Genomic DNA, 26,707 nt, shown 5'->3' with positions numbered 1-26,707 from the left:
AAATTTCATTTAAATACCGACGACAGTTTAATTTCATACCACATTTATGAAGGAGGGGGGGCACAAGGCGTACAGGAAGTTCGGTTTGTTTTTTTAGTTTTTAGATGTTTAGTTGTAGGTTTTATATGTATATACAAATCTGTGTGTTCGATTAGTGTGTGCCGCTGTTTAGGGGCTTTCCGCTTAAGATTACACGAGACACGAGCACACAACGTTGCCTTTGAACTGAATGTAATGTAAAGTTAAGGTTAAGTGGTTCAAAGTTTAGGTTAAGGATCTGTTCTCGTTCAAAAGGAACTAAATTGTATTCTCAGTATGTTATGTATCGCGTATCGTATCGTATCGTATCGTATTGTAAAATAGGGCCTAAAACACTTTGTTGCTTGTTAAATCTACACGTGAAGAATAGCTTAAACCATCATCGATGGATGGTTGACGATTTACGATGATTTAGATTTAATTTCCGGCTATCCGGTGGTTTTTACTTCTTCTTGTTGTTCTTGGCGTTTTTATCGCCGGCAGCGGCTGCAGCGTTCTGCTCGATCTTGGCCCGCTTCTTTGGGTGCTCATCCTCCTCGTCCTCGGCCACATCGTCCTCCTCATCCTCCTCCTCCATGTCGACCACCTCGACATCGTCCTTGATGTTGTGGCCGTGAATGTACACGGGTCCACTGCCCTTGATCAGCTTGAACGTGACCTTCGACTCGTAGAACTCCACATCTGGATTGACGGCGCGGGTCTCGCCTGCCTTCAAGACAGCAATCGGAATTTGAACAGAGTCCTTCACTGTGTTGACCTGCGTAAAAGAATGGAATCGTATTCGTTTGATTATGATGATGGAACAGACAGATACAAGCTTCAAGTGGTTCAGAGACAGTTGTTGACTTTGCAGATTACATTTCTAATTTCTAATTTACGCGCCCCGCCGCCTATTCGAAGCTCATCATGGGGGTATGCGTCTGTGTCGTTGGCTTTATCGCTTCCCTAATCATTGTCCGTCGAGCCGCCGTGCACCTTCCCCATAACTGTCCCCTGGGTGCGATGATAGCCGTCACTCTCGTTTCTCGTTTCTGCTGGCTACGCATTCAGCCACAGTTTTGCGCTAGACCATTCGCTAGACCACGCTTGTGCGAAACGGTTCGGTTCGGCCCCCACCTACATGCAGGAAATTTATCAAGTGCACTCTCACTTGAAGAGCGGTTCGCCTCCTCTGCCTCTGCCCTGCCACATGTAACAAGTGGCCGCTAATTAAAATCATCTAACGAAACGTGTAAAATATAATTCACAACTCCCAACCCTCGCGACTCCCGATTGTCAGCATGTGCGATACTGAAGGTACGTAGAGAGCAGTACACTTTCCAGCGAAAGAAAACCGATCCCACGACTCCTGAAATGGCCCTCTATCCAGCCTGGTATCTGTTATCCCTTTCTGGCCTTTTAGGCTTCACGTGTATGTTGCCTGCAGGCAGCGGATCACAGGGGATCATGTGCATCATGGGGATCATAACATCAAAGACAGGGATTCCCTGAAAAGTGTTGCCAATTAAAAAAAACGAAACAGGAAACCTGGCTTACCCTGGAGACAGCATAATCTAGGGTTTTTTTTTTGTAATGCTGATAGACAAGCGCGGTTCCCCTTGGATGAAGCTGTCTATCCAGCTGTTTCCAACAGTCACAAGACTACATACTGCGTCCGGGCCAAAGAATTTATTAAGGCACTTCAGACCACTGATCAGGCATAAAGATAATGTGTGATTAGAAATCTCTGTACTGTTTCCCAATCAAGTACATAATGACGCAGACATCCAGACGGACCCCAAACAGCCGCAGGTTTATATGTGTATATTTAATTGCTCTGCAAATGTGATTCCAGATCCAAATCTCTATCGGGAACGCCTGCCAAATGTGTGCGAGGCCATGGGCACAAGGGCACGAAGCTGCTGCAGCCTGCGAACCGTGCGCAAACTGCTGCCCGTCACAGATTGGCTGCCAAAGTATCAGCTGAACTTTCTACCGATGGACATTGTGGCGGGTCTGACGGTGGGCCTCACGGCTGTGCCTCAAGCCATAGCCTATGGGGTGGTTGCCAATCTCCCTCCCGCCTATGGCCTCTACTCGGCGTTCATGGGCGGCTTCGTCTACATATTGCTGGGCACCTGCAAGGACATCACAGTGGGCCCCACTGCAATCATGGCCCTTATGGTGCGTCCCTATGTGGACGGCAACCCGGACTACGCGGTTCTGCTCTGTTTCCTGTCTGGCTGCATCATCCTGGTGCTGGGTCTGCTCAATCTGGGCGTGCTCATGCGCTTCATTTCGGTGCCGGTGACCACCGGATTCACGATGGCGGCCGCCATTACCATCGCCAGTGGGCAAATCAACAATCTGTTTGGCATATCAGGCAGCTCCACGGGGTTCCTCGACTCGTGGATACATTTCTTTGGCCACATCAAGCACACGCGTCCAAACGATGCCATTTTGGGATGCTGCACATTAGTCCTGTTGCTGCTCATGCGGGTAAGATCGGATCTTTCCGGATCCGCATTCAACATGTAATTCGGGTTTATTATTGCAGAAAATCACAGACTTGCCCTTTGGCTACCGCAGTCTGCTGAAGTATCTCTCGCTCTCACGCAATGCCGTGGCTGTGTTCGTGGGCATCCTTCTGTGCTACCTGCTGAGCCGAGGCTCCGCGTCCCTGCCATTCCTCGTGAGTGGAACCATTACTTCGGGCCTGCCCCCATTCAAGGCGCCACCATTCCACACGCAGGATCCAACATCCGGAGACCCCGTCAGCTTTGGTGGCATGGTCTCGAATCTTGGCTCCGCAATGGTGTCCATTCCCCTGCTGTCTATACTCGAGAGCGTGGCCGTGGCAAAGGCTTTCTGTGAGTAATGCTTCGGGCATCGATTTACTGATTGTTAACTGATTGTTCGTTTAGCTAAAGGAAAGATCGTGAATGCCTCGCAGGAGATGATTGCTCTAGGCATGAGCAATGTGCTCAGCAGCTTCTTTCTGTCCATGCCCATAACTGGCTCCTTCACGCGGACGGCCATCAACAATGCCAGTGGCGTGAAGACCCCACTAGGTGGCGCCGTGACAGGCGCCCTCGTTCTCATGACCCTCGCCTTTCTCACCTCTACGTTTGCCTACATACCCAAGGCCACGCTGGCAGCCATCATAATAGCAGCCATGCTCTTCATGGTGGAATATGAGACCATAGCGGAGATCTGGCGGGCCAAGAGTGAGTATTTTTCAGAGCGTAAGGAGGGTGCCAATAAGGCCACTTGTGTCCTTCTGTAGAGCGTGATATGCTGCCCTTCCTGGTTACCGTTCTGTGCTGTTTGTTCTGGACTCTGGAGTTTGGTATGGTTGTGGGCATCGTCTTTAATGCACTCTTCCTGCTGTACAAGAGCATGAAGCCGCAATTCCATTTGGAGACCCAAACGGTACGCTTACGCTCAACCAGATATAAAGTTCACCACGAGATTTCATTTCACTCCTTCTTTGTGGCAGTACAATGACGTGGAGCTGAGCCTGGCCGATTTGAAGGGCAGTGTCGACTACTCGGCAGCGGAATACCTCAAGACTGCCATTTTATCCCACGTGACGAGTCGGCAGGGTGCCATAATGCTGGTTGTTATCAAGGGAGACGAGATCGGATCGATTGATACCACGGTGGCGCTGGTAAGCGGAGCTATCCAGTCTAGGGAGACACCACATCACACCATTCCACTACCCTCCTGTTACTTTGCAGAACCTCATTTCGCTGCGGGAGGACCTTGCGCTACTCAACTGCAATCTCATTTGCTGGAACTGGAGCGTACCGGCAGCGGGGGTGCTTTGCCGGATAGACAGCAAGACGCGTAAAATGCTGAAGTTCTCAAAGAGCTTCCCAGAATTAATGGAAGCATTGGAAAATGAAGCTGATGCAACGGTGAAGATATCCCAATTTGAATAGATTGATTAAACAGAGTGAATACACAATTCAATAAATGTGTGATAATTTTCCTCTTTTAAGTCGCATTTTTGTATCTGTATCTGCGTACAGTTACTTATAACTCGAGGGGGGATGGGAGTACGGTGCATTCGGTGCAGATGTACAGACAAAAATTACCCTTACCCATGCCAATGAGAATAGAGAAACCGGTCCTTGCCCCGGCATAAAACACAGCAAAAAAAAAAGAAGCAGACGGGTCGGCAGACGCATGCGGCGCGCGCATATACACAGAATTTATGGACACTCACCTCCACCACGTTGAACTCATTCTCCTTGGCTTCCGCGCCCAGCAGAATCTGTTTGATCACCAACTTCTGGCCTCGTGCGTAATCCTCGTCTACGTCCCACGTCACGCTGTTGCTTTCGGCGGTCAAAGTAACACCTGAAAATTAGATCATTTGTTCTTAGTACCCCATTATGTTTAACAAGAGAGAACACATGTGTGTGTATCTACATTTATGTATGTACATATGCACAGACACAATAATTAGTCAGCGGCAACCTTGAACAAAAACACCGGCAAGCGGCGGCGTCTGTCCTTTCACTCACGCATAACTCGAACTTCAAGCCGCCTATTGCGGATGCACTAGACTTGAATTGAACTTGCATTGGTTTATTATATTTACCATAGAATGATTCCTCAGCCATTGCAGTTATTTGGTTAATATTAATTTAAAAGAACCGAGCGTCGAACACGTGTTGAGCAAAAAATTTGCAAAATGGTAGCTAGAGATGCAAGACCACCGATAATATCGGGGGTGGAAGTAGTAGAGTTGCCACTATTGGTGTTTTTCCCACATATCTATCGAAATGATTTTCGGTACAGTCTGGGGATCTTGAAACTAATAATAATGAAATTTGTTTTTTATTCAAATGATTTCACAATTTTATAATCCATACAGAGGGAATCACGTTTAAATATTATGTATTTTTAATATATATTTCCATTTTCATCAGATTCGCGTGACTATCGATGAAATGCTCGTCAGTTCTTGAACGTTTACCAGCCCTGCTCAATGCTTCAATATCTCATCATCACCGCCATCATTACGGGCACGTGTAAGAGTACAAAAAATTTCCATTTATAATTGACTGTACAATTGTGTGATACAAGAACTACAAATGGAGTCCGAATCTTTTTATGGTAAGTAGCTACATTTTCGTGTGCATTGGCATATCCAAACGAAAACAGCGCGGAATTTAGTTGGCGCTGGCGAGTACCGGCCCCGACCGGCAAAAGAAAACTTAGTTGAATTTTCTTGCTTCTTGATTCAGGTGTTACACTCAGCGAGAAAGATCCAATTGCACAGTTCGATGTACCCGATATTCCAGAGGAGTACGTCGTCCACTCACACAAGTTGATAATAAAACAGATCTCCCTCGGGTCCGAAGCGAAGACGGGCGAATTTAATGTTGTACAGGTACAGTATATACAGCATATAGCATGGGTTCAAGATAATAGTTGATTCGAATTTGCAGGCGGAGACAAACGTGAACGATGATGGTGAGAAAAAGACTGTGAAGATACCCATAGCAGTTCTGAAGGTCGGGGAGACGCGCAGCTTAAGGCCTAATGTGGAGTTCCCAAATGGATCAGTCACATTTAAATTGGTGCAGGGCACTGGGCCGGTATATGTCTGCGGAAAGGTACATACTATTTACTGGTGATTACTTCGTTTCCTGGTTCTTATTCGATGTCTTCTTCTTTAGGCCGAGATGAACTTTGGAGAGTTCGACGATGGCCATATGTATGAGGAGTATTCCGACGATGAGGAGGACAGCGACGGCGACTTTGACGAGGACGCTGTGCCACAGACGAACGGCAAGAGCAAAATTACAAAGAAGTAAAGTAACAATAAACTATCCAGTAAGCTAATACAAAATGATACAAAAAAGAGAATAAAACAAAACAAGAGAAAACAAAGCATCTGCAAATTAATATATATATATTTTTCAAAAAGATTCAAATAAATCGAAACGAAAGTACGTTCTGCGAATGTGTGTGTGTGGTTGGTCTATAGTATATGGAATTTTATTCATTGTTTTATGTTATGTTCAAATATGTCGCTTAATACAAAAGAATTGTGGCAGTTTTGAGAAGAATGCTCACGGAAGATAAAAAAATGGCCGCCACCGGGATTTGTGCTAGTTACAGGCTCGCGCCACAGAGATCTTCTGGCGTGGCACGCTGAAATAAAACAACGAATTTCATGGTCTGGAGACATGCTTAAACTGTAGCGGATCCATACCGTATATGTATGACACGACGCCTCTCATCGCTGGGATGTATGAGGTCCAGTTTCTGGCTCCACTCGATGAGCTTCATTTCGTGGCGCAGCTTCTTCCGATCGAAGTATGAAATGACACAGCTGATGGGTATCCAAAAGACTGAGGTGACCAGAACAACGGCCACTGGAAGGAGCATGGGCATGCCATTAGGCCACTATCAAAAGGAAATCGTACGGGAATACTTACTGACAATGTTGTCCTTGAGAAATCGCAGGGTTTTGGCAACATTGATCTCCTCAATGATGTCCCAAAAGCGCTCGACCACATCCTGTATGGTCTTCTCGCACACGCCCTGCACAAACACAAAATGATGGGATAAATATGGTGGAATATTTCGTTAGAATTTCGCCCTCACCTTATTGCAAAATCCAGTTATGCAGGGCGTGCCATCGGGCAGGACATCCGGCGGCTCCACCGGGAAGCATGTCTCATTGATGCTCATGCGGCAGCAGCGCTTGCAGGCATCCACAATGATATCACACATACAGCTCTGCAAGCCCTGCGTCTCGCAATAGGGCACGCACTTGCCGTTGCGGCACTGTCCCCGCTCCTGGCAGATGGTCCCATCCGCCATGGCCGGCGACTTGGGGCACTCGGCATGGGCGCCCGTGCACCGCGCCTCCTGCTCGCAGGTGGCGTACTGCGCCTCCCGGCACTTCATGCCAGAGGCCATGAACTGGCAGTTCTGGCAGCAGGGCGAGTTCTTGTCGCTGCACATGGCGCCCTGGTTGCGACGCAGTTTGCAGTTCTTGTCGCAGCACGAGTCATTGTCCTCGGTGCCCAGCAGCCCGGCATCGCACTGCTCGTCCCCCTCCACGCGCAAATTTCCGCAGAACGACTCCTCCGGCTCTGAGAAGCAGCGACCAGACTTGGCCTGCAACACTTTTCGTATGGATCGAAGCGAGCAGGGCGAGAATTTCTAAACGGAGAACGAAAAACGGAAAAAGTTAACGTAAGATCCAACTGGGAGCTGCTAGTAAATATTGCTCCTACCTTGTTGTTCACGTCGTAGCCGCTGACTGAGTAGGTGTACATCAGAAAGCTGCCGCCCTGCGAGGCGCTGGGGGAGCACTCCGGTATGTCAGGGTCATGCTCGGAGCCCCAGTTGTGTCCAAACTCATGGGCCGTGACCAGATCGGCCTCCCGTGTGATCACCCGCTGGCCGTAGTGGTTGCGCGAGCTGCTCAGGCCCGAGTTTAAATACAGCGTGTATCCATTCTTGAAATATTCTTGAGATTGGAGAACAGAGGAGAAAGCGAGTTAGTTTCTGTGGATGGACAATCAATGAATGCTAAAAACTTGAACGAAACAAAGGAAAACAAATAGAACGCAAGTGTGTAAGCCAAATGATAATGACGAAACTAGTACGAGTATTGTATCTGGGATTAGCAACAACCTGGAGTGCAAATGCCGCCAACGGAGTTGCGACGCGGGGAGCCAACGTAAGCCAAACCTAAAATGCCGCCTTCGAATTTCAGATCGGTAAAGAGATGAGCTAAGCAAAAGTCTTTGTGGCTGTACTCCCGGGAGAAGACCTACTCCCGGGGCAGGTGCCATTCAAACACACATGGCACAGCACAGACACAGACACAGGTTAGCAGTCACAGAGGGATTAGAGTAAGAGAGAGTCCAAGAACAAGAGTTACATATATGAGAGACAATGAGGCAATCACAACTACACGACACAATTGATTAAACTTTGATTCGACTTTGATGCGGCAGACACTCACCTCCAGCAGATTGCGCACATCCCATTTCTCCCGGATCATGTTGTAGTGGGCCTCGCCACCCCGCAGGCGCGTGGGCTCCGAGTGCACCACAATCTTCTTGATCACAAAGCCCATGCCCTTGAATCCCTCCTGATCGGAGCGGTCCTGCCACACCGTGTCGTTATAGATTTTGTGCACTCGGTCTATAAGACTGATCTGTGGGAGACATTTCAAGTTGCTATACATCCTTCCAGGCTAGAAGTTTAGAACAGCTTACCAAGTAGTTAATGGTCGTCTTTGTGTTGCCTCCGCCCATCTCCTGGAAGAACCGATAGTCGGCCACTAGCAGCAGCGGACAGCGGGTCTTGGTGGGCGTGTACTCGTACTGATCCGACTGGCGCTTCTCGCGCGAGTGTATCTCATTGTCCAGAGCGTCGTCGTCTTTGTCCTTGCTCTCCAGCTCCAGACCCTCCTTGATGTATCCACAAGTCTTTGGGGTGGCGCCATGCTCGTTTTTATGCAGCTTCACATCGGACGATTTGTATGCCACCATGGTGTCTTTTTTGGCTGCAGGCAAGTGGCGCCACGAAGGCTCAATGTGATACGTTTCGTCCGGCAAGTGTATGGACATGGTCATAGTGCCGTCCTCGATGTGGGCCCGCACCGAAGACTCTAGCTCACCAAACACGCGGCCCGTGTAAAAGCTATCATGATCTGTAAGCAAACAGCAGCCTCGCCTCAGCTGGTGGCAATTTATTTTTACCAAATTGAGTATTTACCCATATGCACCACCGTCTCGTTGCCATCAGCATCCACGGCATAGGCGCGAAATTTGCTGTGGAGGACCTCGCGATGCGGATGCAAAATCAGTCGAAAGTTTTTGCCCAGTGTCGTGAATTCCACCTCCTTGATGGTGTTGAATGGATTTTTGCTATGTTTAATAATACCTCTCTTGACCACCCTATGCAAAACATCGTCCTTGTGAAACAACTCGTAGTGGCGCAGCGTCCTTTGCAAGGCAACTAAAACACCAGATACACCATAACTCAATCGAGATACTTTGTGTGGGGTGGGGTATGGAAATGGCTAATGTTTGCTCACCGCAGTTCTCTATTAAAAGGCAGGCGAAAAAAACATAGATTATCGTAAAGCCACAGCAACTAATGCATTTTGTAAACATTTTTCGCCCGCAATTGATATTTTTCTGCATTATTGATTTTTCGGGTCGCGACTCGAGGACTCGATAGACATGCCATCAGCTGGCTTCGATAACACAAATATAGAGAAAAGGTTTACTGTACCTTGTACTGTAACTGTACTGTACCTATTCAAATTATACTCGAATTATTTTTCCTAATTTCTCTTGCTTTTCGGTGCATGGTGGCGGGGATCTGCCAAGACGGGAATGGGCGCTAGTTTATTGTCGACACCATAAAATTGCCCATTCAACGACTTCCTTCTGGGCTTGGGCATTCTTTGATGGAAATGTACAGGCAAGGCCAGTCCTATTAGATGCGATGCTATTAATTAGACGTATTTTTACCTGCTAATGTTTGTTCCATGGACGGAGATGGTTACGTAATTCTTTGGAACGTTATCTAGGAACTTCCTATACCGACAACGCAGATATTCGTTGAGGCGACAGGAAAGATTTGGCTTCAAATGCTCCAACTGATGCTCGAAACTGGGCAAGACCGCCCACCGTTTGCTTGGCAGGTGGAGAAAGTCTCGTGGTCCCTTCGCTTCGTAAATGTTTCGCTCCTGCACCTCCGGCTTGAACTCCTTAATGAGCTCGTTAATATCAAATTTGACTGGTAGATTTGTAAACGGATCGCAAATGGAATCGGACATAATGTGCAAACTGAAATTTAACTGAAATAAAAAAAAAAAACAAACAAACCAAAGGAGAGCTGCCTGCTAGACTATTGTACAACTAAACTGAATTGATATTCCACTAAATTATATATTTGGCTTATGTATTTAAACTGTTACATATTTGTCTGTGTGTAAATGTACAAATTCAAATGGAAATGGTAATAAGGGCGACACAATTTCAATCTTTAAACGTAGGGGTCAAATTGTAGTTAATAGCTCTCGCTCTAGCTCTAGCAAAGATACTTAATTTTTTAGAGCATAGTATTGGGATCTACTATTTAATTATTTCTGGAACTCGGCCATATTTGCTTCGAAAATGACCGTGTTGATCTTGTGTTTGAGGGCGATGAGGCTCTCCCGACTGGTGATTGCACGCAGCTCATTCGCCACATACTCTCCGTACGTGGAGAACTCATCGCGCGGTGCCATGCTCACGACCGACGGTGAGGCGGGGCTAGAGAGGGATGAAGTGCCCACCTTGGTTGACAGGAGGGGCGTGTTCCCTGTGGTGCTGACCTTCGGAAGTCGTATGTTGACCACAGGATTGCCATTTTGCGTGGATTCCAAAATAGTGGCATTGTGTGACGTGGTGCTGGTATCGTAGTAGAGACGCTTGACTTGGGGCGGATGCAGGTGGTGCTCGTCGTAGTACCCATCTTGGTCTCCGACGGCGGTGGGGTCCCGCTTGGGTATCTTTATGATGCGACCGGAGAGCACGTGAACCGCGTTACTGGATATGGCGGCAGTGCTCGTCGCTGGATTCGACTGATAGTGGAGCTCTCCGTTTTCATTGGCCTGAAAACTGACCGCTTCCACAGGATCCCCATGCAGATCCATGAGCGACTGCTGATTATGACTCTCGATTGTGTCGTGTTCGTCCTCGTGGAGGACATGGCTGACATACCGCACATTTATCTCTTTGCTCAGCTTCGGCTTGACCTCCATGTCCTCTTGCTCGGACTCCTCAATGATGTCCTCGTCGACATCCTTGGTCGTCTCCTCAATTAGCTTCTCCAGCGCGTTAGAGCGACTGCTGCGCTCGTCCGATTGCATTTCGATCTTTACGCGGCCCTTCGTGGCTCGACAGGCGTATGGCGAACTGAGGAAGGCGAGATTCTTGAAGCCAAACCACTTTGAGTTGTACGGCTCCTTCCGTTTCATGCGATTTATTTCTCTGTGATATTGAGTCCGCAGCGTGTGGAACTTTTTCTCCAACTCGTTTGTGGGTATGTTCCCGCCAAGAGCCTGACCGACTTCGCTCAAGAGACGCTGCTTAACATCTTTCTTGCGATACTCTTCACATGTCATGTCCCACAGGCCACGACGACACCGGTACTCGACGATGAGCTGCAACGTCTTCTCCCTGGTCCACTCCATTTTTAGCACAGCTGCCGGGCAAAACGGTGTCACTAGTTGCCGAGGCAGAACAATGGGCTCCCTGCTCCCTTTGATCAGGAAAAAACACACATTTATTAGCTATGTACATGTAAATACAGCGGCAGGCAGCGGCAGCGGTTTTTAATAGCCACAGCCACAGAATCAAAGAGTTACCTAAAAGCAGAGCGTTTGCGTCTTAAATTGGTGTGCGCACTGCACTAGAGCACTAGCTCTGGGCAATTTATTTTGGTTTTACTCCAAAACAGTTGTGGCAGCTGCAAACACAATTTGTTGTGTTGTGGGCATCCGTCTTCGCTTGTTTATTTGGTCGCGTCCACGTATCTTCGTTGCACCGCGGTCGTGTGTTTTTAGGCCTTAGCACAGTTGCGATTCCAAAGGCAGCGCAGCAGGATCAATTAACAATATTTTAACACTTATTTGTTTAATTCAGATAAAAGGCAAGCTGTCCACCCCTCCTCTGGTAAACGTAAACGCGATGCTATGTATACATGTATGCACATATCGCTACATCGATATATCGAGAAAAACGCTGAATTTATGCCAGTGTTCCAAAATGCCACTGAATGCAAATTAATAACAAACAACAAAAAAGATATATCTGGCAGATATATCGTGCTCATTATCAGTTCGGCTGGATTGTCGAGGTGAGCATTGAAGCGGCAGCGGAATTCACAGAAAATCTGTATAGTTTTGTTTTTCATTGTACATTAGTGTTTAATAACACCTATGGAAAACCACAACGTGGGCAGGCTTACGGAAGAGTCCCTTAAGCGCAAGGAGCGATTGCAAAAACTGCGGGAACAGGCCCAAAACAAAGGCGCAGATTCGTCCGAGCTGAATGAAAAATTGCCCAAGTAATTATGGAATATATAGCCACACAAAGGTCCAGTGTTTAATGAAAAACTTGTTACATTTGCAGGCCAGTTTTCCGCAGCTACAAACCACAAAATGAAAACACCATCGGGGAAGTTCTCTTGCAGGAGCCAACGGGGAACATAGAGTCCGCCGTTGAAACGCAGCTGAATTTATTGCAAGAACCTATGGTAATCGACGAGATAGACATAAGCAACCTGGCCCCACGCAAGCCAGACTGGGACCTTAAGCGCGACGCCAGCAAGAAGTTGGATCGCCTGGAGCGTCGCACACAGAAGGCTATTGCCGAGCTCATACGCGAGAGGCTGAAGATGAACCAGATCGAGGATATCAGTCAGGCTGTTAACGTGGCTGCCGCTCAGGCCGGCACTAGTGTCGAGGACGACTATGACTAGAGCCAAACTATAAAACTCAATTTTATTAAACCTATGCATCAATGGGAAATGAGAATAAATTAACGATAAGTAAAACTAAGCACATGGAATCCTAGCGGCAGTTCTCCTTGCCGCTGCCCGTTGATAAACGTTCCTTCAGTGTGAGTATCTCTGTAATTAAATGGGAGATGATATGATTACGGAACAAGCATTCAAAAAGTGATCACTTACGATTTGAATACTTTTTCTCTAGAGTGTTGGCAAACTGTCGCATGGAGAGCAGTTGCTGAGGAATTTCCTCGCGTAGCTCTTTGATTGTCTTTCGCGCTTGCCTTAGCTCATTCTCGCGCAGAGACAACAGTTTTTCTTTTTCCTGAATGGCCTTTTCCTGCTGCAGGGCCACTTCTGTTCGCCAGCCTATGGTTTTTTTGTGGCCAAGGATCTCTTGGTTCTGCTTAAGGATTATCTGATTGGCCTTGGCGATTTCCTCCGATGCCATTTCCAGCGCTTGCCGCTTTGTGTGCAAAATCTTCTTCTCCGCTTCCAGCTCAGCAGCCACGTTAGCCTTTTCCTTGTTGTTTCGCTGAATATGTTCCTGCAGCTCGACGGTGTGCTGTTTGAGGTCTTCAATTTTGTACTCCAATTTGCGCTCGTGCTTCTTGGCATTGACTGTGTCGGTGTGCAGCTTGTCGTTCTGCTCCTTTAGGTTGCACATGCGGGATTTGCAGCTGGATAGCTCATCACTCAATGCTTGGTGGCGCTTCTCGAGCTGTTCCAGGGCTATCTTTGTGTCAGATTTATCCACGTTGGCCTTCTCCAACTGTGACTGAATGCTGGAGATCGATCTGCGATGGCGTTCTAGCTCATTGCTGCGCTGCTCGTTCACCTTGGACAGTTTCCCCTCCATTTGCAGCAGCTCGGCAGAGTGCTGTTCCTCCAAGCGGCGCGTATTCTCAGCCAATGCGTCTCTGAGTTTGCTGTTTTCCGCCCCCAATCTATCCATATGCGCACGCTGGGAATTCTGTTCTAGTTGGGCCTGCTGGATGCTCTCTTCCAGCAGAAAGCATTTCTTGTGGGAGGCATCTAGCATGAGATTTATGTAGTAGAGGACCGTGTTGAGGGGTGCAGATCGGCAGGGCAAACACAAGTGTATGAGGTTCTTAAATGATCTTATTTCCACGAACTGCAACTGGTAATCGGATCCACTTGGATCTCTAGCGGCCAAGTGCAGCTCCAATTTACCCGACTGGCAGTCTTTGAGCATGCGTACCACATTGTCCATGAAGCCAGCGAAGGTCACATTCAGGGACTGATCCTGCTTCAGCTCGTGGAAGGAAGTACAGTCCACAGTCGTAATATACATGCGACGCTGATCAGCTTTCTCCGCTAAGCGCAGCTGCTGCAAAATTAATATGTTTAAAATCGGGGAGGGGGTGGTGCTGGTGGTTCGGGTTCCACTCACCATCATTTCTTTGAAGTCCATCTTTTCAGCGTACAGTAAACAAGCCTTTTTGGCGCGCATCATGTCATGTGAGAAACTGACCAACATTTCCACGCTCGGCATAATGGTCACCACGTTTTTGCTGTAATCCATATTTACGAAGCTGTCCCCATTGCTTGGCGTCGTCCACATTTCAGTTGGGCAAGATAAAATATATTAAGTTTAAAATATATATAGATTGTAAATATTGAAATTGTAAACAAAAGCAGGGCTGATAAGTGACTATCGCAAGCATCGGTGTACATTGATATATACCCCGAGCCACCACCGTTACACCACACTAGGTTTCCCTAATAAGTGCAATATGTCCATCTCTATATTAATAAAAGAAAAACGCGAAAATACATAAAAAGAAAAATAAATACATACATATGTCTGTACGTAAGAGCTAAAGATGTGGTCAGAATCGGTAAATTATAAAATAGGTTGTTTTATCCACACTGCAGACTGCGAAAGTCTTCGTGGGCAGCCTGCCGTCTGGCTGCAAACCGGACGAGCTCAGACGTCTTTTTGCAAATTATGGAGTCGTTGAGGCAGATGTTATGAATCGATGTGGATTCGTACATTTAGAGACTTCCGACATGGCCGATGCAGCCATAGCTGCCCTCAATGGAACTCTTTTTAAAGGCGTATCAATTGTAGTTGAGGCCGGCAGGCCAAAAGAAAGAAGCAGAAATGGAGCCGGCAGCCGTGTCCCGCCAAGTGTCGGTGGGGGCTCGGGGCGCAGATCCTTGGAAGGTAAGCATCCAAGTCGCACCGATGTATATTATTTTCAAATTTAAAGTATGTTTCGCACAGGTCAAAGTGGTGCCTCAAACCATAGGCGCGATGGCGGTGGGAGCGCGGGTGGTAGATATGGCAGTGAAGGTGGATTCAAATCGAATGGAAATCAATTTGGGCCCATAAGGAATGAGACAAATTTTAGACAGCAGCGCAATGCGCCATACAGCAAGGGACCACCACAGCAGACGTCGAACGAGTCCCCTCAAGGATATAGGAACAAATTCAGTGTTGGAAGTAATGGTGGAAGAAACGGTGATGGTGGTCGCTTTAGCAGCAACCGGTTTCAACACAGGGATAATAATGACGGTGCAGGATCTAGCAGTGCCAATAGAGGAGCTTCACAGGGGCAAAGGAGGAACATAAAAAACAGTCCATCGAATAACAATAACGACTTTCTTGCTGGAAACTCTAGCTTTAATAATCCGAGGGGGGGCACTGGTGTAAGACAAGACCGCCGCGGTTTCGCCTTGCCAGTGGAGCAGCAGCAGATGACCTTTGGTGTGCAGCAAAATCGCTTTCGCAATGGCAGCAGCAGTGGCAATCGCAACAGTTCCGGAGTGAACGGGTATGCCTGCTAGGGGTCACTTACGAGTTCTCTCTTAACTATGTTTTTAATTATGTTTTACTCCAAGTGCTGATCCGCAAGGTAGACGTGGCAGCTACAATGAACGCGGTGGATTTAATGCCAGACGTGGTGCAGCCAACAATGAGCACAACAGACCACAGCGTCCAGGAGGCGCCTCCAACAAGCCTGGAGCAGTAGATCGGCACGATCAGAGTGGTTTGCATGCATCATATCAAACAGAGTTTCCTCCATTGGGAAGGCAAGAAAGGCGGCCGTGGGGGAGGGGCAGTTCATCGAAACCGGTTGGTATAATTATGATGGATAAATTAAATAATTCGTATTACATAGTGCTTTCGCCTCTACAGTTTCAACGGGCCCAGACCGGGACCAAATAATATGGGCGGAAATAGAAGATTTTGAAGAGCTGCAAAATAGTTATACCGTTTGCAATGCTTCGGCAACTCAAATTAATATTGTAATAGCCAAATTTTGTTTTCCATTGTCTCGTGCGCCCTTCACCTTTAATTTAAGCATACAAGTTTTTTTTAGTTTTTTTTCATTCGCCCGAATGCAGTACTTTTAAGCCCGCATCAACAGTATATGTATTTGTTATCTGTAGCTAAGATTGTTACAATATTTACCGCAATACTTAAATAATCATATAAATTATGTGCAACTTGATACGACGAGTCAATCAATACAATCAATCACAAATACCAATTTAGTCAGTTTTGAATTTTAACAGACACCAGGGCTGTCTGCGCATATTGTTATCGGCATCGATTTCTGCAAAGCTGCGCTGCGACTGCGACTTATCAAATTTGTCATCACATTTATAAACAAAGAAATATGGCGACTGCCTAAACTTAAATTGGTTGTAAGTGTATATAAAAAAAAGAAGTCCCAAAATCTGGCCAGTGCTGAGGTTGAGGTAAGCGCCCGTGGGTGTTCAACAGTTTTGATCTTTTGGCTTAAATTGTAACCTCTCCATATGGACACATGTATATACCTTCGTAGTCGGTGTCGGACGCTTCTGACAAGTTTTGCACTGAAAATGTGGAACCACAGTCACCCTCTCTGTTGTGCCAAGGCCTTGCTTGTGATCGGCGTGATATGTGTGCTCTCATTTGGCATAGGAAATGCCGTCCACATCCCAACATATGGCAGCAGTGAAGGTGAGACGCGGCCGACCGACTCGTTGGCCACGCTGCCAGGCGAGTTAAAGTTTGCGCATGTGGTAAGTCTTATCGTTGGTCGTGTGTTGTTGGTGTTGCAATTCTGCTTTGTTTTATCATACATATTTATCGTATTTGATTTCCGTGTCAACGTATGCAACGTAGATATTTCGACACGGGGACCGAACGCCTGTGGACCCATATCCGACGGATCCTTGGAATAATAGAAAGTTTTGGCCCACAGGTTGGGGCCAATTGACCAATGTGAGTAGCCAAGTCAAGGCCTAAAAACGTAAAAATAATATTGGATTTTTCTGTTTTTCAGCTGGGCAAAGAACAACACTACGAGCTGGGCAAATGGCTGCGAAATCGATACAAATCGTTGCTGAGCTCGAGATATAAAAACGAGGACATCTTTGTTCAGTCCACTGATGTTGATCGTGCCTTGATGAGCGCGCAATCAGATCTTGCTGGGTTGTACGAGCCTCAAGGCGATGACATATGGAATCCGCACATAGATTGGCAGCCTGTGCCTGTGCACACTGTGCCCGAGAATGAAGATTCCATATTGGCCGCGAAGGCTTCATGCCCGGCATACGATTATGAGTTGGCCACGCTAGAAGCCTCGTCAGAGTTCCAGACTCTGTACGTACGATATCGCGAGCTCTTTTCCTACTTGAGCCAGAACAGTGGACGCCTAGTAAAGTCCTTTATAGATGCCCAGTACTTGAATAACACGCTGTACATTGAGAGGCTGTACAACCTTACACTGCCAGTGTGGGCGGAGAAGGTCTATGGCAGAGAGGACCTCACCTACGTGGCTAATTTTGCCTTCTCCATTGCCACGTTCACGCGCAGGATGGCGAGATTTAAAACGGGTCCTCTGCTAAAGGATATCTTCGAGAGGTTTGACAAAAAATTCAACCGTCAACTGACGCCTGATCGTTCGTTGTGGATCTATAGTGCCCATGACACAACGATTGCCAATGTTTTGAACTCTCTCAAATTATTTGAGGTAAACCATTTATTTTTTATTGTATTGTGATGGAGCGATTTATGATTCCTCCTCCTTTCACAGCTGCATAGTCCGCCATACGCAGCATGCGTTATGCTGGAGATGCGCGTGGATGATAACAACACTCCCTTTGTGTCTGTGTTCTATAAGAACACAACAGCGGAGCCTCTTCCCCTGAACATACCCGGCTGTGGCCTGTCTTGCCCACTGAAAACTCTAGTCAATCTCTACCAGGACGTTCTTCCAGGGAATTGGGAGCGTGAATGCAAGCGATCAACCATGATGATGACCTATGAGGAGGCCAACTTGGGTGCGGCGACAGGTGACGAGCAATTAAAAAATGAGGTCCCACTGGAATGTAATACTCACTGATTTGATGTTCTTTTAGGCATTCTCATATTCATCATTACGGTTCTGCTATGTTGCAGCTATGGCCTCATGATCTACTACCGTCGCCGCAATTACAATCTGTATACCTCGTATTCCCAAATGGCATAGTAAAGGAGCGATCCATGTTATATTTTACCTCGGATTTAAGAGCTGCTTTCCTGTTGCGCTCTCTTGCCACTCTGGTGTGATTTTTGTTATATGTGAATAGTATTTTTGTTCTGTTTCTCAAATCGCTTTAATCGTGTTGCTTCTCAGTTATAATGTGCATTTAAACAGCCAATTAGCCGATCATCTTGGAATGATGAGAACCTTAATTTTGGCATTAAGGATTGAGGGATAACATACTCGTAACTGCCAGCTGATGGCTCGTTGTTATTCAGTGGATTAGTAAAATGGAAAAAAAAAAAAAAAAAGACTGTGAAATGGCGATCTTGAAGTTGCATACATATGTATATACATACATAAATGCATACATACATACATACATACATACTTACATATTTATACACATGTACATTTTGATAAAAACGTTATCTTGAAATGAAAGACAGATATTTACTGTATTATAAACAACGCTCAAAAACAAACACTGAATTATCCTTTCCTTTGCTTCATGGCTGATATTAGGTGGGAAGTGAGTGATCAAAATAAGTTGCACTGCACCGCTCTGTTCATTATACTACAATTTGTTTATTGCTCCTCGCATTTGCCAGCGATTTGGCTGCGCTTAATTATGGTACGACGAGTATGGTTAAATATAGATACGATACAGTTAGGGTTACAGTTACAGTTACAGTTAGAGCGTAGCATTAAGTCTATATACAACGAAGGCTGAGAATGTAGAACCTGTTTTGGGGGGCAGCCACTGCGATGCGGCCGACTGACTAACTGAGACTGAAATGGATATATGTGGTGGACTGTGTGGGACTGTCTGTGAGTCTGTGAGAGAGAGTGGGGAAAGATGAAGTCCAGTCGATTCGATTCGATTCGATTCGAATCGAGCGTTTATCTGTAGGCCTTATCATCCGAGTATATGATATAGGGCTGATGTTGATGTTGATGCTGATGCTGCGTCAGGCTTTCTGCCCCATCGGCATTCCCAGGGACTCCCCCTGCCGCTCCCGCTCCACTGAAGTATGACATGCGGGACATGGTTGAGTAGGCGGCGGCTGCAGCGGCCGCCTGTTGTTGGTGTTGCTGCTGCTGTTGCTGTTGCTGGCGTTGAGTCAGATTCTGGGTGGACTGGTGTATGGAGGCCGCTTTGTGCGGCAGAGTGGCGTAGCTGGCCTGATACGGCGGCACCGCGTAGAGAGCGGCACCAGCTGCATTCTTGTAGTTGTAGGCCGCATTGTGGGCGCCCATGTGCATGCCGGAGGGAATGCCTATCATGGCCGTGCTCTGCTGGTACTCGGCATTGCTCATGCGCAGCCGGATGATGCATATGATGATGATCAGTATGGCTATGAAGGCCACCACGCCACCGACAATGCCAATAATGAGGGTGTCGTCGTTGCTGATGATCGGCGCCTGGGCCTTCATCAGCGGCGCCTTTGTCTTGATCTTCTTCAGACTTGGCGGTTGGGTGGGCTCCAGACTCCAGATGATCAGCGGTTCCTCAGTCGTGGAGCTGCTTCGGGTCACCAGCTGGCTGGATGACTTGTGCAGATGCGGCACTGTGGCGGTGGGTCGGGACGTGGAGGAAGTCATGCGGCGGGCGTCGCAGGTCAGTTCATCGTCGCCCACTTCGATGAGCTTTCGGTTGGCCAGAAAGGCCGGCGCATGGCAGGTCACATCGGGCAATCCAGAGTTGGGCAGCCAGCGGCGCAGAGCCCGGGCATTGCAGTCACAGACGATGGGATTGCTGGCCAGACCCTGCAGCTGCAGACTGGCCCGGCGATCCTCCAGAGCATTGAGGAACTGCGGCACCAGGACAGTAATCTTCGACCCCTCAACGTTCAGGTTGAGTTGCGAGGAGCGCGGCACGGGGAAGAGCAGCGCCGGCGGCAGGGCACTGAGAGAGGTGTTGACAAGTTTGATCATCAGCTCGCTGCTCTTGAGGCCGGCCAGGGTGCCCGACGATATGGACTTGAGCCGCTCCCCACGAATGCCCAGGCTGCTCAGGCGCGGATGCTTCAGGGGCTGGATCTGCTCGCTGCCTATGCTCGAGTCTTTCACCTCAATGTCCAGCGACTCAAGGCCAGGCAGCAGCTCGAGGATGCCTTGCAGATCGAGGTAGCCCAGCACGGGCAGATCGTACGCCTCCAGATGGACCAGGTTCGGGAGCTGCTTGAAGGCGTTCTTCTCGATTCTGCTGCACTGCGGCAGGTGGCTCAAGCGCAGGGATCGCAGCATCTCCAACTGGCCAAAGTTTGCCTGGGAAATGATCTCAAAGCTGTTGTTGGACACGTCCAGCTCTTTGAGCACCTGCAGCTGTGGCCAGGCTTGCGAGAGATCGTCCAGGCTCTGAAGTTGGTTGCCGGAAAGATCCAGCGTCTCCAGCAGAGTGACTCGCTGGAAGACATCCGGCTTCACGTGGCGCAGCTTGTTTTGCGAGAGGTTCAGGTACTGAAGGAAGGGCGTCTCCAGCAGATCCAATTGCTCGATCCCTGTGCCGGCCAGACTCAGCTCTCGGACTGTCTTGGGCTCGTTGAGGACGTTGTGCACGGCCTGGGCGGAGAGTGGGTTGAAGGAGAGGTCGATTCGCTTGATGTTCACCATGATGCTGTCGTCGCCCGGTAGCTCCCTAATCCGGTTGTGGCTCAAGTCGACCGAGGACACAAAGAAGAACTGCCGCTGCAGGGCATTGAGGGGAGCGTACTCGAAGCGATTACGGGCGAGATTTATGTTCTCCAGCATCTGAAGCTTGGTGCGCTCAAAGACGCCATCGGAGAGCTCCGACAGCCGGTTGCCCTCGAGGTTGAGATGCTCCAGACGCACCAGGCCCTCGAACGTGCGCTCGCCAATGCGATCCAGGCTGTTGTATGCCAGATCCAGGACCTGCAGCTGCGTGGAGTTGTGGAAGGCCATCTCGCTGACCATGTCCAGCTGGTTGTGAGCGACGAGCAGGACCCGCAGTCGCGGCAGACGGGCAAAGTCGAGCTCCTCGATCGTCTTCAGCTGGTTGTGGGACAGATCAATGTGCTCCAGATACTGCAAGGAGGAGATCAGCTCGGCGGGGAAGAACGAGAACTTGTTGTGTGCCGCTCGGATCTCCCGCAGTCGCGGATGAATGCGGAAGGAGGAGGGGAACAGGTAGCTCAGCTGGTTATTCGATATGTCCAGCTCCTCGATGCCGGTGCCCGTGTTGAAGTACTCTCCCTTGAAGGCCGACAGCTGGTTCCCCTGCAGATTCAATCTCGTCAGCTTCATCACATTCACAAAGGCCCCCGTGCGGATGGATGCGATGCGATTGTTGGACAGATCAATCGAACTGATGTTCCACAGGTTCACGAACGTCCCGTCCTGCAGCTCCAGCAGCTGGTTGTCATTGATGTGGATGTGCTTGAGGTCCTGCAGTCCAGCCAGCAGGTCGCCACTCAACTGTCGGATGTTGCAGCGACTCAGATCGATGACCTGAAGTCGAGTCAGGGGCTTGAAGAGGGCGCCCGTGAGAGCCAAGTGGTTGCCGCTTATGTTCAGGCTCTGAAGATTCTCCAGCTCGGCAAATATGCTAATCGGTATTTCCGCGAGGCTGTTACCGCTCAGATCGAGGGATCGCAGCTCGGGCAGCTCCCACGGCGTGCCACCCAGACCCGTGAGCCGGTTCTGGGACAGCTTCAGGGCCATCAGTGTGCCCTCGAGTCCAGCAAATGTGTCCGCATTGACGACGGCCAGGGAATTGCCGGAGAGATCCAAGGTGTGCAGGCTGCTGAACATCTGAAAGCTGCCGGGCGGCAGTTCCCGAATGACGTTCCTCGACAGCGACAGGCTGGTGATGTCGCCTGCCTGCCCCAAGATTTCTGCCGACAGGGCGGCCACTCGGTTGAAGTCCAACTGGAGCGACGTGAGCTGTGGGAGGCGCCCCAATGCGCTGCCAGGCACCAGGAGAATGTTGTTGTCCTTGATGATGAGCGTTTGCAGGCTCTCCAGTCCCTCCAAAGCATCATCTTCAATCTGTAACGGAAAGATAGATGTATTCCAAATCTCTGGGAACTCTATATAATATATGGGCACTATATATCTAGCACTGACTCCTCAAATACGACACTTACTGTTCTCAGGGAATTCAAGCTTAGGTCCAGATACTTGAGAGCGTTCATGTCCTTGAAGGTGCCAGGGGTAAGGCTGGTAATGGTGTTGCGACTCATGTCCAAGGTCTCCAGGCTCCTCACCACCTGCATGTGTGTGTAGTCCAATTGCTACGCGGATGGGATCGGATGGGATCGGATGGGATCGGATGCGATGCGATGCCAGTTAGCGGGGGCGGTAAGGAATCGTGTGAGAGAGATTCAGAGCTTACCTGCAGCATGTTTGAGGATAGATTCAAGAACTTTAGTCCGGGGACTGCTGCCAGTGCCACGGTGGGGAACTGGCCGAAAAAGTTCTCGGACAGATCCAGCTTTTGCAGCGTCTGCAACTGCTCGAAGACATCGCTGTTCAGGTGGGTGATGTGGTTGCCAGCCAACTTGATTTCCCGTATTCGCTGAAGCCCCTTAAAGGCCAGACTGTCGATGCTGCGAAGGACATTGTGGCGCAGATCAATGATCTCCAGCTGCCGCTGGGCATTGAAGGAGTCCGGCAGCAGCGCCCCTAAAAGAAGGAATTCCATTAGTAAGCACTAGTAACATTAGTTGCTTCATCTTCTATTACCAATCAGATTCTGGCGCAGGGACAGATGACGCAGGCCACTGGGACCATTCAGAGAGTTTGTGGGCACCGCCGTGAGGCTGTTGCGATCCACATAGAACTCCTTTAGGTCCACACAGCCCTTCAGCAGACCCTCCTCGATCAGTTTGATCTTGTTGCCAGACAAATCCAAGATCCTCAGGTTCTTCAGCACGTGCAACTCGGCCGAGGAGAAAATGGGATTGAGGTTATCGCCCAGCAGGTTGTTGGCCAGCCGCAGCTCGTTTAGCGAATCCTTGAGTCCATCAAAGGCCTTTTCTGGTATACGTCTGATGAGGTTGTTGGACAGATCCAGCTCCTCGATGGTCAATTTCAGCTGTCCGAATGCCTGTAATTCCGCGGGAGAGAGATACACACAATACTCGTCAGAGTGGAAGAGTGCAACTTGTATATTTTGTGGGCGCTTCCTTACCTGGGCTGGGAGAACCTGTTGGCCGCTGTAACGTTGCGTATATGCCACAATGGGGGCTCCATACGGCAGCTGGGGGGCATCGCCATGGAAGACTACGCGATCGCAGTCCATGGCCACAGCTCCGAGCTGTCCGGTCGCTGCAAACGGCACCACATTGCACCTGTAATTGTCGCCAGTCGATGATTAACAACAAACAAAGCAAAGCCAGCGCAAATCAGCGACAGTTCGCAGCAGCAATTTACTGATATTAAAATAATACATGGGGCCACAGCAAGCGGAAACTGCCTGTCGCTGATGTTGGTTTGGCGATTGGCTGCCTTCGATTGCCGCAACGGCCATGGCTATGGCTATGGCTATGGCTACGGCTACTCACCTGCATGGCAGACGCAGGGCGGGACTGAGCTCCGGACATGGACGCCAGGCCTCGCTGTGGTGGGTCAAGTGGGAGAGACAACAAAGCATCAAGAGCACAGAGAGCACAGAGAGCCTCTGCTTCCCGTTTGTCAGCTGTTTGCACGTTTTCATTTTGTCTGTAATTTGAAATTGAATTGGAATTGAATTGAATTGAATTGAATTGAAGAATGGTGATGAGAGTGAAACTTGTTTCAGTTGGCAGTTGGCGATCTGTTGGCCTGCCAGCAGCTGCCACGCTCACACCACGCTCACACCACGCTCGTATTTGGTCATTTCCTCTTTTATCCGAAAGCTAGAACATTTGATTTGCATACTGCGGGCGTACGGAGAGAACAACGAGGCAAGGTCCAATCGAATGAAAGAATGCTATAGTCAAATACTTAAGCTAATACCAGTCAGATACGACATATTTTTTGGGCATGTTGGCTTTCGTCCAGAACCTTGAGACACTTGTGACTGAAAACTGGAAACATATCTGTAATTGTTAGCACGATAATTGGCTATTCAATGGTCGTTAATTGTTAGATTCACTTCTAGATTACTCGTCCCCCCAATATGGCATATAATACATGTACATATGTACATATATACTTCTACTTGTGAAGAACTTTGTGAAGGCATCGCATGCGCACCTCTCTGCTCTTCCTCTTCTGTCTTCATCAGTGGATTCTTCTTGGTATCTTTCTCTTTATTCTTGATATCGCAGATTATTGGCTCCAGTACCGTTGCTTGAGCATGATGGTGGGGGGAGAGGGGCGCTAATACTCGTACTCGTACTCGTACTCGTACGGTGGGTATTGTTGGTGGGGCTCTGGCTCTGGTGTTGGCATGTCTCACTGGCTCACTGGCACTAAAAAAAACTTTTACGATACGTTCGGCTGTGCGAGTATTTCTATTTGCATTATCTGTGTGGTTTTGCGTTATTTGTGCTATTTACGCTGTGGTCCATGGGCAATCGAGAAAGGCATTTTGGACTCTGCTGCGCCCAGTGTTTGCCCACAGATCACACAGATACAAAGATCTACATATGTACATGTACATATGTATAGCCATACCTATGTTAATGTATGTAAATTTATATTGTCCATAAAACAAACTGCGCGGAATTTCAAAATCTCCCCCAAAAGTGACTTTATTTTGTACACTTGTCTTGCATACGCGATGCGATGTGATGAGCTGCGCTGCGCTGCGATTCGATTCGATTCGATATCGAAGACAGCTTCAAGGTCTTGTTGCAACATTGGGAACTGGGGACTGCGGACTGGGGACTGGGGACAGAGGACTGTGGATCGCTTCGCATCCACTTCTTGTTTCACACACACACACACACGATATATACATGTGTGTGTGTGTATAAACGATCCAACATTTTTGATGGGAAATATGTTAATCACACATCTCTCGTCTTGGGGTTTTTTTTTCTTCTCTCCTCTTGTAACCTGTTTCTTTATATTTTGATTTATACTTTTGGCTTGGCTTACATTTTCTTTTTGTTTTGCTGCTGCTGCTGCTGTTGCTGCTGCTGGTAAAATTGCACTTCTGATGGGAAACTTTTGGGGCTGTTGAATCTTTTGTTTGTCGTCGGATTGCACAAGTCTCTGGATTCTCCGGCACAAGCCTTGTTTACATTTGTTTTTGGCCAGTTCTCTTTTGTTATACACAAAAAGAAAGCGCAAACGGAGTGGCCAGGCCAGAATGTGTTTTCCCAGAGCAGATAGATGGAAAAGCGTTACACCACCACACCACCACACCACAGAGGCAAACACACACACACACACACACACTGTGTACACACACGTTGGCACTCACACGAAAATGCAGACAAACAACTAAACTTTTAGGTGCTGCTGGGGGAGGGAGGGTAATAATTAAGCCCGAGCCACCACCACAGCCACAAGTACTCGTCGCACTCGGCGCACTCGACTGTCTTTGCGCATGCGAAGCGGTTGAAATTTCGCAGCTTATTGCGTTCTCCACTGCCGGTCAGAGCCGCGGTTCGGATAGGAATCGGTTTGGATCGGTTGGTGCCACTACAATTTCTAGTACTTCCGCTCTCAGGTCTCGAGTCTGGGTCTCGCGTCTAGGTGGTCCTCTCCATTTGAGCTCCGCAACACAACTGAAGCTGGCCCAAACGCCTGGCCTAGGCTTTGCATCGGCTGCTGCTGCCTCGGCAGCCAGAGGAGAAACTGGTTTGGAGCTAAAAGGTACTAAAAACCATGCCCAAGACGAAGACTGGCGCTGGAAGACGTCTGAGAGATGCAGATGGAGAGATGCTCTCTCAGTCTGAGTCTCAGTCACAGTCTCACTCTCAGTCCCAGTCGCAGTGTGAGCAGCATTCGTGAATGAGTTTACATTGTTTGAGACTTTTGTTCGGGTAAAAGTTTTCGCTTTGCTGTTCTTTGGATGGTTCGGATGGTCGCAGAAAGTTGTACATGCTTCTCTCTGCGGCCCTTGTCTACCTGTTTCTGTTTCTGTTTCTTTTGATCGCCTGAGCCGATTGGCAAGTGCGCCAATTCAAGCTAATGGGGTTAAGCCTTCAATAATGCTCTGCTCTGCCCTGCCTGCCCTGCCGTACAGATTGGACAAAGTTACTTTCCTTGTCGTAAATTGTTTGGCGTGGCAACTAATTACCCGCCCAGAGAAACATAGAGAGACAGTCGCAGAGAAATGAAATGTATGATGGAGATGAATGACGATTATGAGGATCGGCCAGAAGCACGCACAGATCATTACTGAGGTTGTTCACACCACCACCAGAGACCACAGTAAGAGAGGGATAGAGAGAAGACTTGACAGGTACTACTCGTATGTACAAGTACAATTACACTTACAAGTGCCAGCCCAAGCTAGTAAGCTGTTATGTTAGTATGTGGTTATAATTTGTATGTTTAGGCATGCATGTTAACATTAACATTAACATCTCTCTCTCTCTCTCTCTCACTCTGTGGGCCGCAATTTCTTTTCTTTTTTGCGCGCAATACTTTCCATTTTCATAGCAAGTAAGTGCTCCACAAATGGCAGCCAGATAAGAGCCGCAGCCACAGCCGCAGCCACAGCCCAGCCACAGCCGCAGCCACACATAACATAA

At 48.4% G+C, this 26,707-nt stretch overlaps 11 protein-coding genes across 15 annotated transcripts; 5 read left to right on the top strand and 6 right to left on the bottom strand.

Annotated features, from left to right (window-relative positions):
- Positions 1-3: 3 nt before the first annotated feature.
- Positions 4-4,738, bottom strand: LOC111070861 (nucleoplasmin-like protein). Its single transcript, XM_022361877.2, has 3 exons — positions 4,628-4,738; positions 4,250-4,383; positions 4-796 (listed from the first exon to the last, which is right to left on the bottom strand). The coding sequence occupies exons 1-3, from the start codon at positions 4,647-4,649 to the stop codon at positions 482-484; spliced, it is 471 nt and encodes a 156-aa protein (XP_022217569.1). The 5' UTR covers positions 4,650-4,738; the 3' UTR covers positions 4-481.
- LOC111070806 (sodium-independent sulfate anion transporter) lies at positions 1,101-4,007 on the top strand. The gene is made up of 7 exons (XM_022361763.2): positions 1,101-1,335; positions 1,874-2,517; positions 2,576-2,888; positions 2,943-3,245; positions 3,305-3,450; positions 3,518-3,688; positions 3,759-4,007. The coding sequence occupies exons 1-7, from the start codon at positions 1,320-1,322 to the stop codon at positions 3,960-3,962; spliced, it is 1,797 nt and encodes a 598-aa protein (XP_022217455.2). The 5' UTR covers positions 1,101-1,319; the 3' UTR covers positions 3,963-4,007.
- A 284-nt stretch (positions 4,739-5,022) lies between the features above and the next one.
- Positions 5,023-5,987, top strand: LOC111070858 (nucleoplasmin-like protein). The gene is made up of 4 exons (XM_022361863.2): positions 5,023-5,145; positions 5,277-5,422; positions 5,481-5,648; positions 5,712-5,987. The coding sequence occupies exons 1-4, from the start codon at positions 5,124-5,126 to the stop codon at positions 5,847-5,849; spliced, it is 474 nt and encodes a 157-aa protein (XP_022217555.1). The 5' UTR covers positions 5,023-5,123; the 3' UTR covers positions 5,850-5,987.
- Positions 5,988-5,993: 6 nt separating this feature from the next.
- Positions 5,994-9,209, bottom strand: LOC111070781 (ADAM 17-like protease). 2 transcript variants are annotated; one of them, XM_022361678.2, is made up of 10 exons: positions 9,101-9,209; positions 8,779-9,021; positions 8,277-8,713; positions 8,021-8,215; positions 7,687-7,825; positions 7,284-7,519; positions 6,646-7,209; positions 6,477-6,582; positions 6,251-6,413; positions 5,994-6,189 (listed from the first exon to the last, which is right to left on the bottom strand). In XM_022361678.2, the coding sequence occupies exons 1-10, from the start codon at positions 9,207-9,209 to the stop codon at positions 6,147-6,149; spliced, it is 2,235 nt and encodes a 744-aa protein (XP_022217370.2). In that variant the 3' UTR covers positions 5,994-6,146. The 2 variants fall into 2 exon arrangements, with proteins under 2 accessions (XP_022217370.2, XP_022217390.2); XM_022361698.2 differs by lacking the exons at positions 5,994-6,189; positions 6,251-6,413; positions 6,477-6,582; positions 6,646-7,209; positions 7,687-7,825 and having other exon boundaries at positions 7,404-7,519.
- On the bottom strand, positions 8,937-9,953 carry LOC111070865. 3 transcript variants are annotated; one of them, XM_022361904.2, is made up of 4 exons: positions 9,543-9,953; positions 9,324-9,473; positions 9,101-9,109; positions 8,944-9,021 (listed from the first exon to the last, which is right to left on the bottom strand). In XM_022361904.2, exons 1-2 carry the CDS (start codon positions 9,848-9,850, stop codon positions 9,353-9,355), a joined length of 429 nt encoding a protein of 142 aa, XP_022217596.1. In that variant the 5' UTR covers positions 9,851-9,953; the 3' UTR covers positions 8,944-9,021; positions 9,101-9,109; positions 9,324-9,352. The 3 variants fall into 3 exon arrangements, 2 of the variants coding, with proteins under 2 accessions (XP_022217581.1, XP_022217596.1); XR_002607431.2 differs by having other exon boundaries at positions 8,937-9,109; positions 9,301-9,473; XM_022361889.2 differs by having other exon boundaries at positions 8,938-9,109.
- A 2-nt stretch (positions 9,954-9,955) lies between these two features.
- LOC111070849 lies at positions 9,956-11,756 on the bottom strand. Its single transcript, XM_022361835.2, has 2 exons — positions 11,426-11,756; positions 9,956-11,319 (listed from the first exon to the last, which is right to left on the bottom strand). Exon 2 carries the CDS (start codon positions 11,249-11,251, stop codon positions 10,157-10,159), a length of 1,095 nt encoding a protein of 364 aa, XP_022217527.2. The 5' UTR covers positions 11,252-11,319; positions 11,426-11,756; the 3' UTR covers positions 9,956-10,156.
- A 170-nt stretch (positions 11,757-11,926) lies between these two features.
- LOC111070853 (coiled-coil domain-containing protein 12) lies at positions 11,927-12,619 on the top strand. Its single transcript, XM_022361850.2, has 2 exons — positions 11,927-12,126; positions 12,192-12,619. Exons 1-2 carry the CDS (start codon positions 11,999-12,001, stop codon positions 12,538-12,540), a joined length of 477 nt encoding a protein of 158 aa, XP_022217542.1. The 5' UTR covers positions 11,927-11,998; the 3' UTR covers positions 12,541-12,619.
- LOC111070823 (spindle assembly abnormal protein 6 homolog) lies at positions 12,267-14,220 on the bottom strand. Of its 2 annotated transcripts, none has more exons than XM_022361787.2 (3): positions 13,982-14,220; positions 12,751-13,915; positions 12,267-12,690 (listed from the first exon to the last, which is right to left on the bottom strand). In XM_022361787.2, the coding sequence occupies exons 1-3, from the start codon at positions 14,150-14,152 to the stop codon at positions 12,632-12,634; spliced, it is 1,395 nt and encodes a 464-aa protein (XP_022217479.2). In that variant the 5' UTR covers positions 14,153-14,220; the 3' UTR covers positions 12,267-12,631. The 2 variants fall into 2 exon arrangements, with proteins under 2 accessions (XP_022217479.2, XP_022217473.2); XM_022361781.2 differs by having other exon boundaries at positions 12,268-12,690; positions 12,751-13,918; positions 13,982-14,219.
- A 68-nt stretch (positions 14,221-14,288) lies between these two features.
- On the top strand, positions 14,289-16,049 carry LOC111070846 (hyphally regulated cell wall protein 3). Its single transcript, XM_022361820.2, has 5 exons — positions 14,289-14,397; positions 14,467-14,758; positions 14,819-15,368; positions 15,436-15,670; positions 15,734-16,049. Exons 1-5 carry the CDS (start codon positions 14,392-14,394, stop codon positions 15,761-15,763), a joined length of 1,113 nt encoding a protein of 370 aa, XP_022217512.2. The 5' UTR covers positions 14,289-14,391; the 3' UTR covers positions 15,764-16,049.
- A 135-nt stretch (positions 16,050-16,184) lies between these two features.
- On the top strand, positions 16,185-18,531 carry LOC111070835 (prostatic acid phosphatase). Its single transcript, XM_022361806.2, has 6 exons — positions 16,185-16,299; positions 16,386-16,605; positions 16,709-16,807; positions 16,869-17,558; positions 17,622-17,880; positions 17,947-18,531. Exons 2-6 carry the CDS (start codon positions 16,423-16,425, stop codon positions 18,054-18,056), a joined length of 1,341 nt encoding a protein of 446 aa, XP_022217498.2. The 5' UTR covers positions 16,185-16,299; positions 16,386-16,422; the 3' UTR covers positions 18,057-18,531.
- Positions 18,175-25,688, bottom strand: LOC111070778 (protein artichoke). The gene is made up of 7 exons (XM_022361664.2): positions 25,101-25,688; positions 23,579-23,735; positions 23,206-23,365; positions 22,758-23,121; positions 22,408-22,697; positions 22,160-22,306; positions 18,175-22,061 (listed from the first exon to the last, which is right to left on the bottom strand). The coding sequence occupies exons 2-7, from the start codon at positions 23,728-23,730 to the stop codon at positions 18,954-18,956; spliced, it is 4,221 nt and encodes a 1,406-aa protein (XP_022217356.2). The 5' UTR covers positions 23,731-23,735; positions 25,101-25,688; the 3' UTR covers positions 18,175-18,953.
- Positions 25,689-26,707: the final 1,019 nt, after the last annotated feature.

Source organism: Drosophila obscura, unplaced genomic scaffold (assembly GCF_018151105.1).
Source record: "Drosophila obscura isolate BZ-5 IFL unplaced genomic scaffold, ASM1815110v1 contig_150, whole genome shotgun sequence".
Lineage (NCBI taxonomy): Eukaryota > Metazoa > Arthropoda > Insecta > Diptera > Drosophilidae > Drosophila > Drosophila obscura.
This window is presented reverse-complemented; position numbering and strand designations above follow the sequence as displayed.

Bases quoted from the DNA above. Each gene is read 5' to 3' on its own strand.
- LOC111070853 (XM_022361850.2), top strand. From the start codon at position 11,999: ATGGAAAACCACAACGTGGGCAGGCTTACGGAAGAGTCCCTTAAGCGC. The intron at 12,127-12,191 runs GTAATTATGGAA...TTACATTTGCAG, and splicing joins CTGAATGAAAAATTGCCCAA to GCCAGTTTTCCGCAGCTACA.
- LOC111070865 (XM_022361889.2), bottom strand. From the start codon at position 9,850: ATGTCCGATTCCATTTGCGATCCGTTTACAAATCTACCAGTCAAATTT. The intron at 9,474-9,542 runs GTAAAAATACGT...TTTCCATCAAAG, and splicing joins CATGGAACAAACATTAGCAG to AATGCCCAAGCCCAGAAGGA.
- LOC111070849 (XM_022361835.2), bottom strand. From the start codon at position 11,251: ATGGAGTGGACCAGGGAGAAGACGTTGCAGCTCATCGTCGAGTACCGG.
- LOC111070858 (XM_022361863.2), top strand. From the start codon at position 5,124: ATGGAGTCCGAATCTTTTTATG. The intron at 5,423-5,480 runs GTACAGTATATA...TCGAATTTGCAG, and splicing joins GCGAATTTAATGTTGTACAG to GCGGAGACAAACGTGAACGA. The intron at 5,649-5,711 runs GTACATACTATT...CTTCTTCTTTAG, and splicing joins CGGTATATGTCTGCGGAAAG to GCCGAGATGAACTTTGGAGA.
- LOC111070781 (XM_022361678.2), bottom strand. From the start codon at position 9,209: ATGCAGAAAAATATCAATTGCGGGCGAAAAATGTTTACAAAATGCATT. The intron at 7,826-8,020 runs GTGAGTGTCTGC...CCCCGGGAGTAG, and splicing joins ATGTGCGCAATCTGCTGGAG to GTCTTCTCCCGGGAGTACAG. The intron at 7,210-7,283 runs GTAGGAGCAATA...TTCTCCGTTTAG, and splicing joins GCTACGACGTGAACAACAAG to AAATTCTCGCCCTGCTCGCT.
- LOC111070778 (XM_022361664.2), bottom strand. From the start codon at position 23,730: ATGAAAACGTGCAAACAGCTGACAAACGGGAAGCAGAGGCTCTCTGTG. The intron at 22,698-22,757 runs GTAATAGAAGAT...TCCTTCTTTTAG, and splicing joins CCTGCGCCAGAATCTGATTG to GGGCGCTGCTGCCGGACTCC. The intron at 22,062-22,159 runs GTAAGTGTCGTA...TTTCCGTTACAG, and splicing joins GCTTGAATTCCCTGAGAACA to ATTGAAGATGATGCTTTGGA.
- LOC111070823 (XM_022361781.2), bottom strand. From the start codon at position 14,152: ATGTGGACGACGCCAAGCAATGGGGACAGCTTCGTAAATATGGATTAC. The intron at 13,919-13,981 runs GTGAGTGGAACC...TTAATTTTGCAG, and splicing joins TGGACTTCAAAGAAATGATG to CAGCTGCGCTTAGCGGAGAA. The intron at 12,691-12,750 runs GTAAGTGATCAC...ATTTAATTACAG, and splicing joins AGAGAAAAAGTATTCAAATC to AGATACTCACACTGAAGGAA.
- LOC111070806 (XM_022361763.2), top strand. The intron at 2,518-2,575 runs GTAAGATCGGAT...TTATTATTGCAG, and splicing joins TCCTGTTGCTGCTCATGCGG to AAAATCACAGACTTGCCCTT. The intron at 3,689-3,758 runs GTAAGCGGAGCT...GTTACTTTGCAG, and splicing joins TTGATACCACGGTGGCGCTG to AACCTCATTTCGCTGCGGGA.
- LOC111070835 (XM_022361806.2), top strand. From the start codon at position 16,423: ATGTGGAACCACAGTCACCCTCTCTGTTGTGCCAAGGCCTTGCTTGTG. The intron at 16,606-16,708 runs GTAAGTCTTATC...TATGCAACGTAG, and splicing joins AGTTAAAGTTTGCGCATGTG to ATATTTCGACACGGGGACCG. The intron at 17,559-17,621 runs GTAAACCATTTA...CTCCTTTCACAG, and splicing joins ACTCTCTCAAATTATTTGAG to CTGCATAGTCCGCCATACGC.
- LOC111070846 (XM_022361820.2), top strand. The intron at 14,759-14,818 runs GTAAGCATCCAA...TGTTTCGCACAG, and splicing joins GGGGCGCAGATCCTTGGAAG to GTCAAAGTGGTGCCTCAAAC. The intron at 15,671-15,733 runs GTTGGTATAATT...TCGCCTCTACAG, and splicing joins GGGGCAGTTCATCGAAACCG to TTTCAACGGGCCCAGACCGG.
- LOC111070861 (XM_022361877.2), bottom strand. From the start codon at position 4,649: ATGGCTGAGGAATCATTCTATG. The intron at 4,384-4,627 runs GTAAATATAATA...TCTAATTTTCAG, and splicing joins GGCTGAGGAATCATTCTATG to GTGTTACTTTGACCGCCGAA. The intron at 797-4,249 runs GTGAGTGTCCAT...TCTTTTACGCAG, and splicing joins ATGAGTTCAACGTGGTGGAG to GTCAACACAGTGAAGGACTC.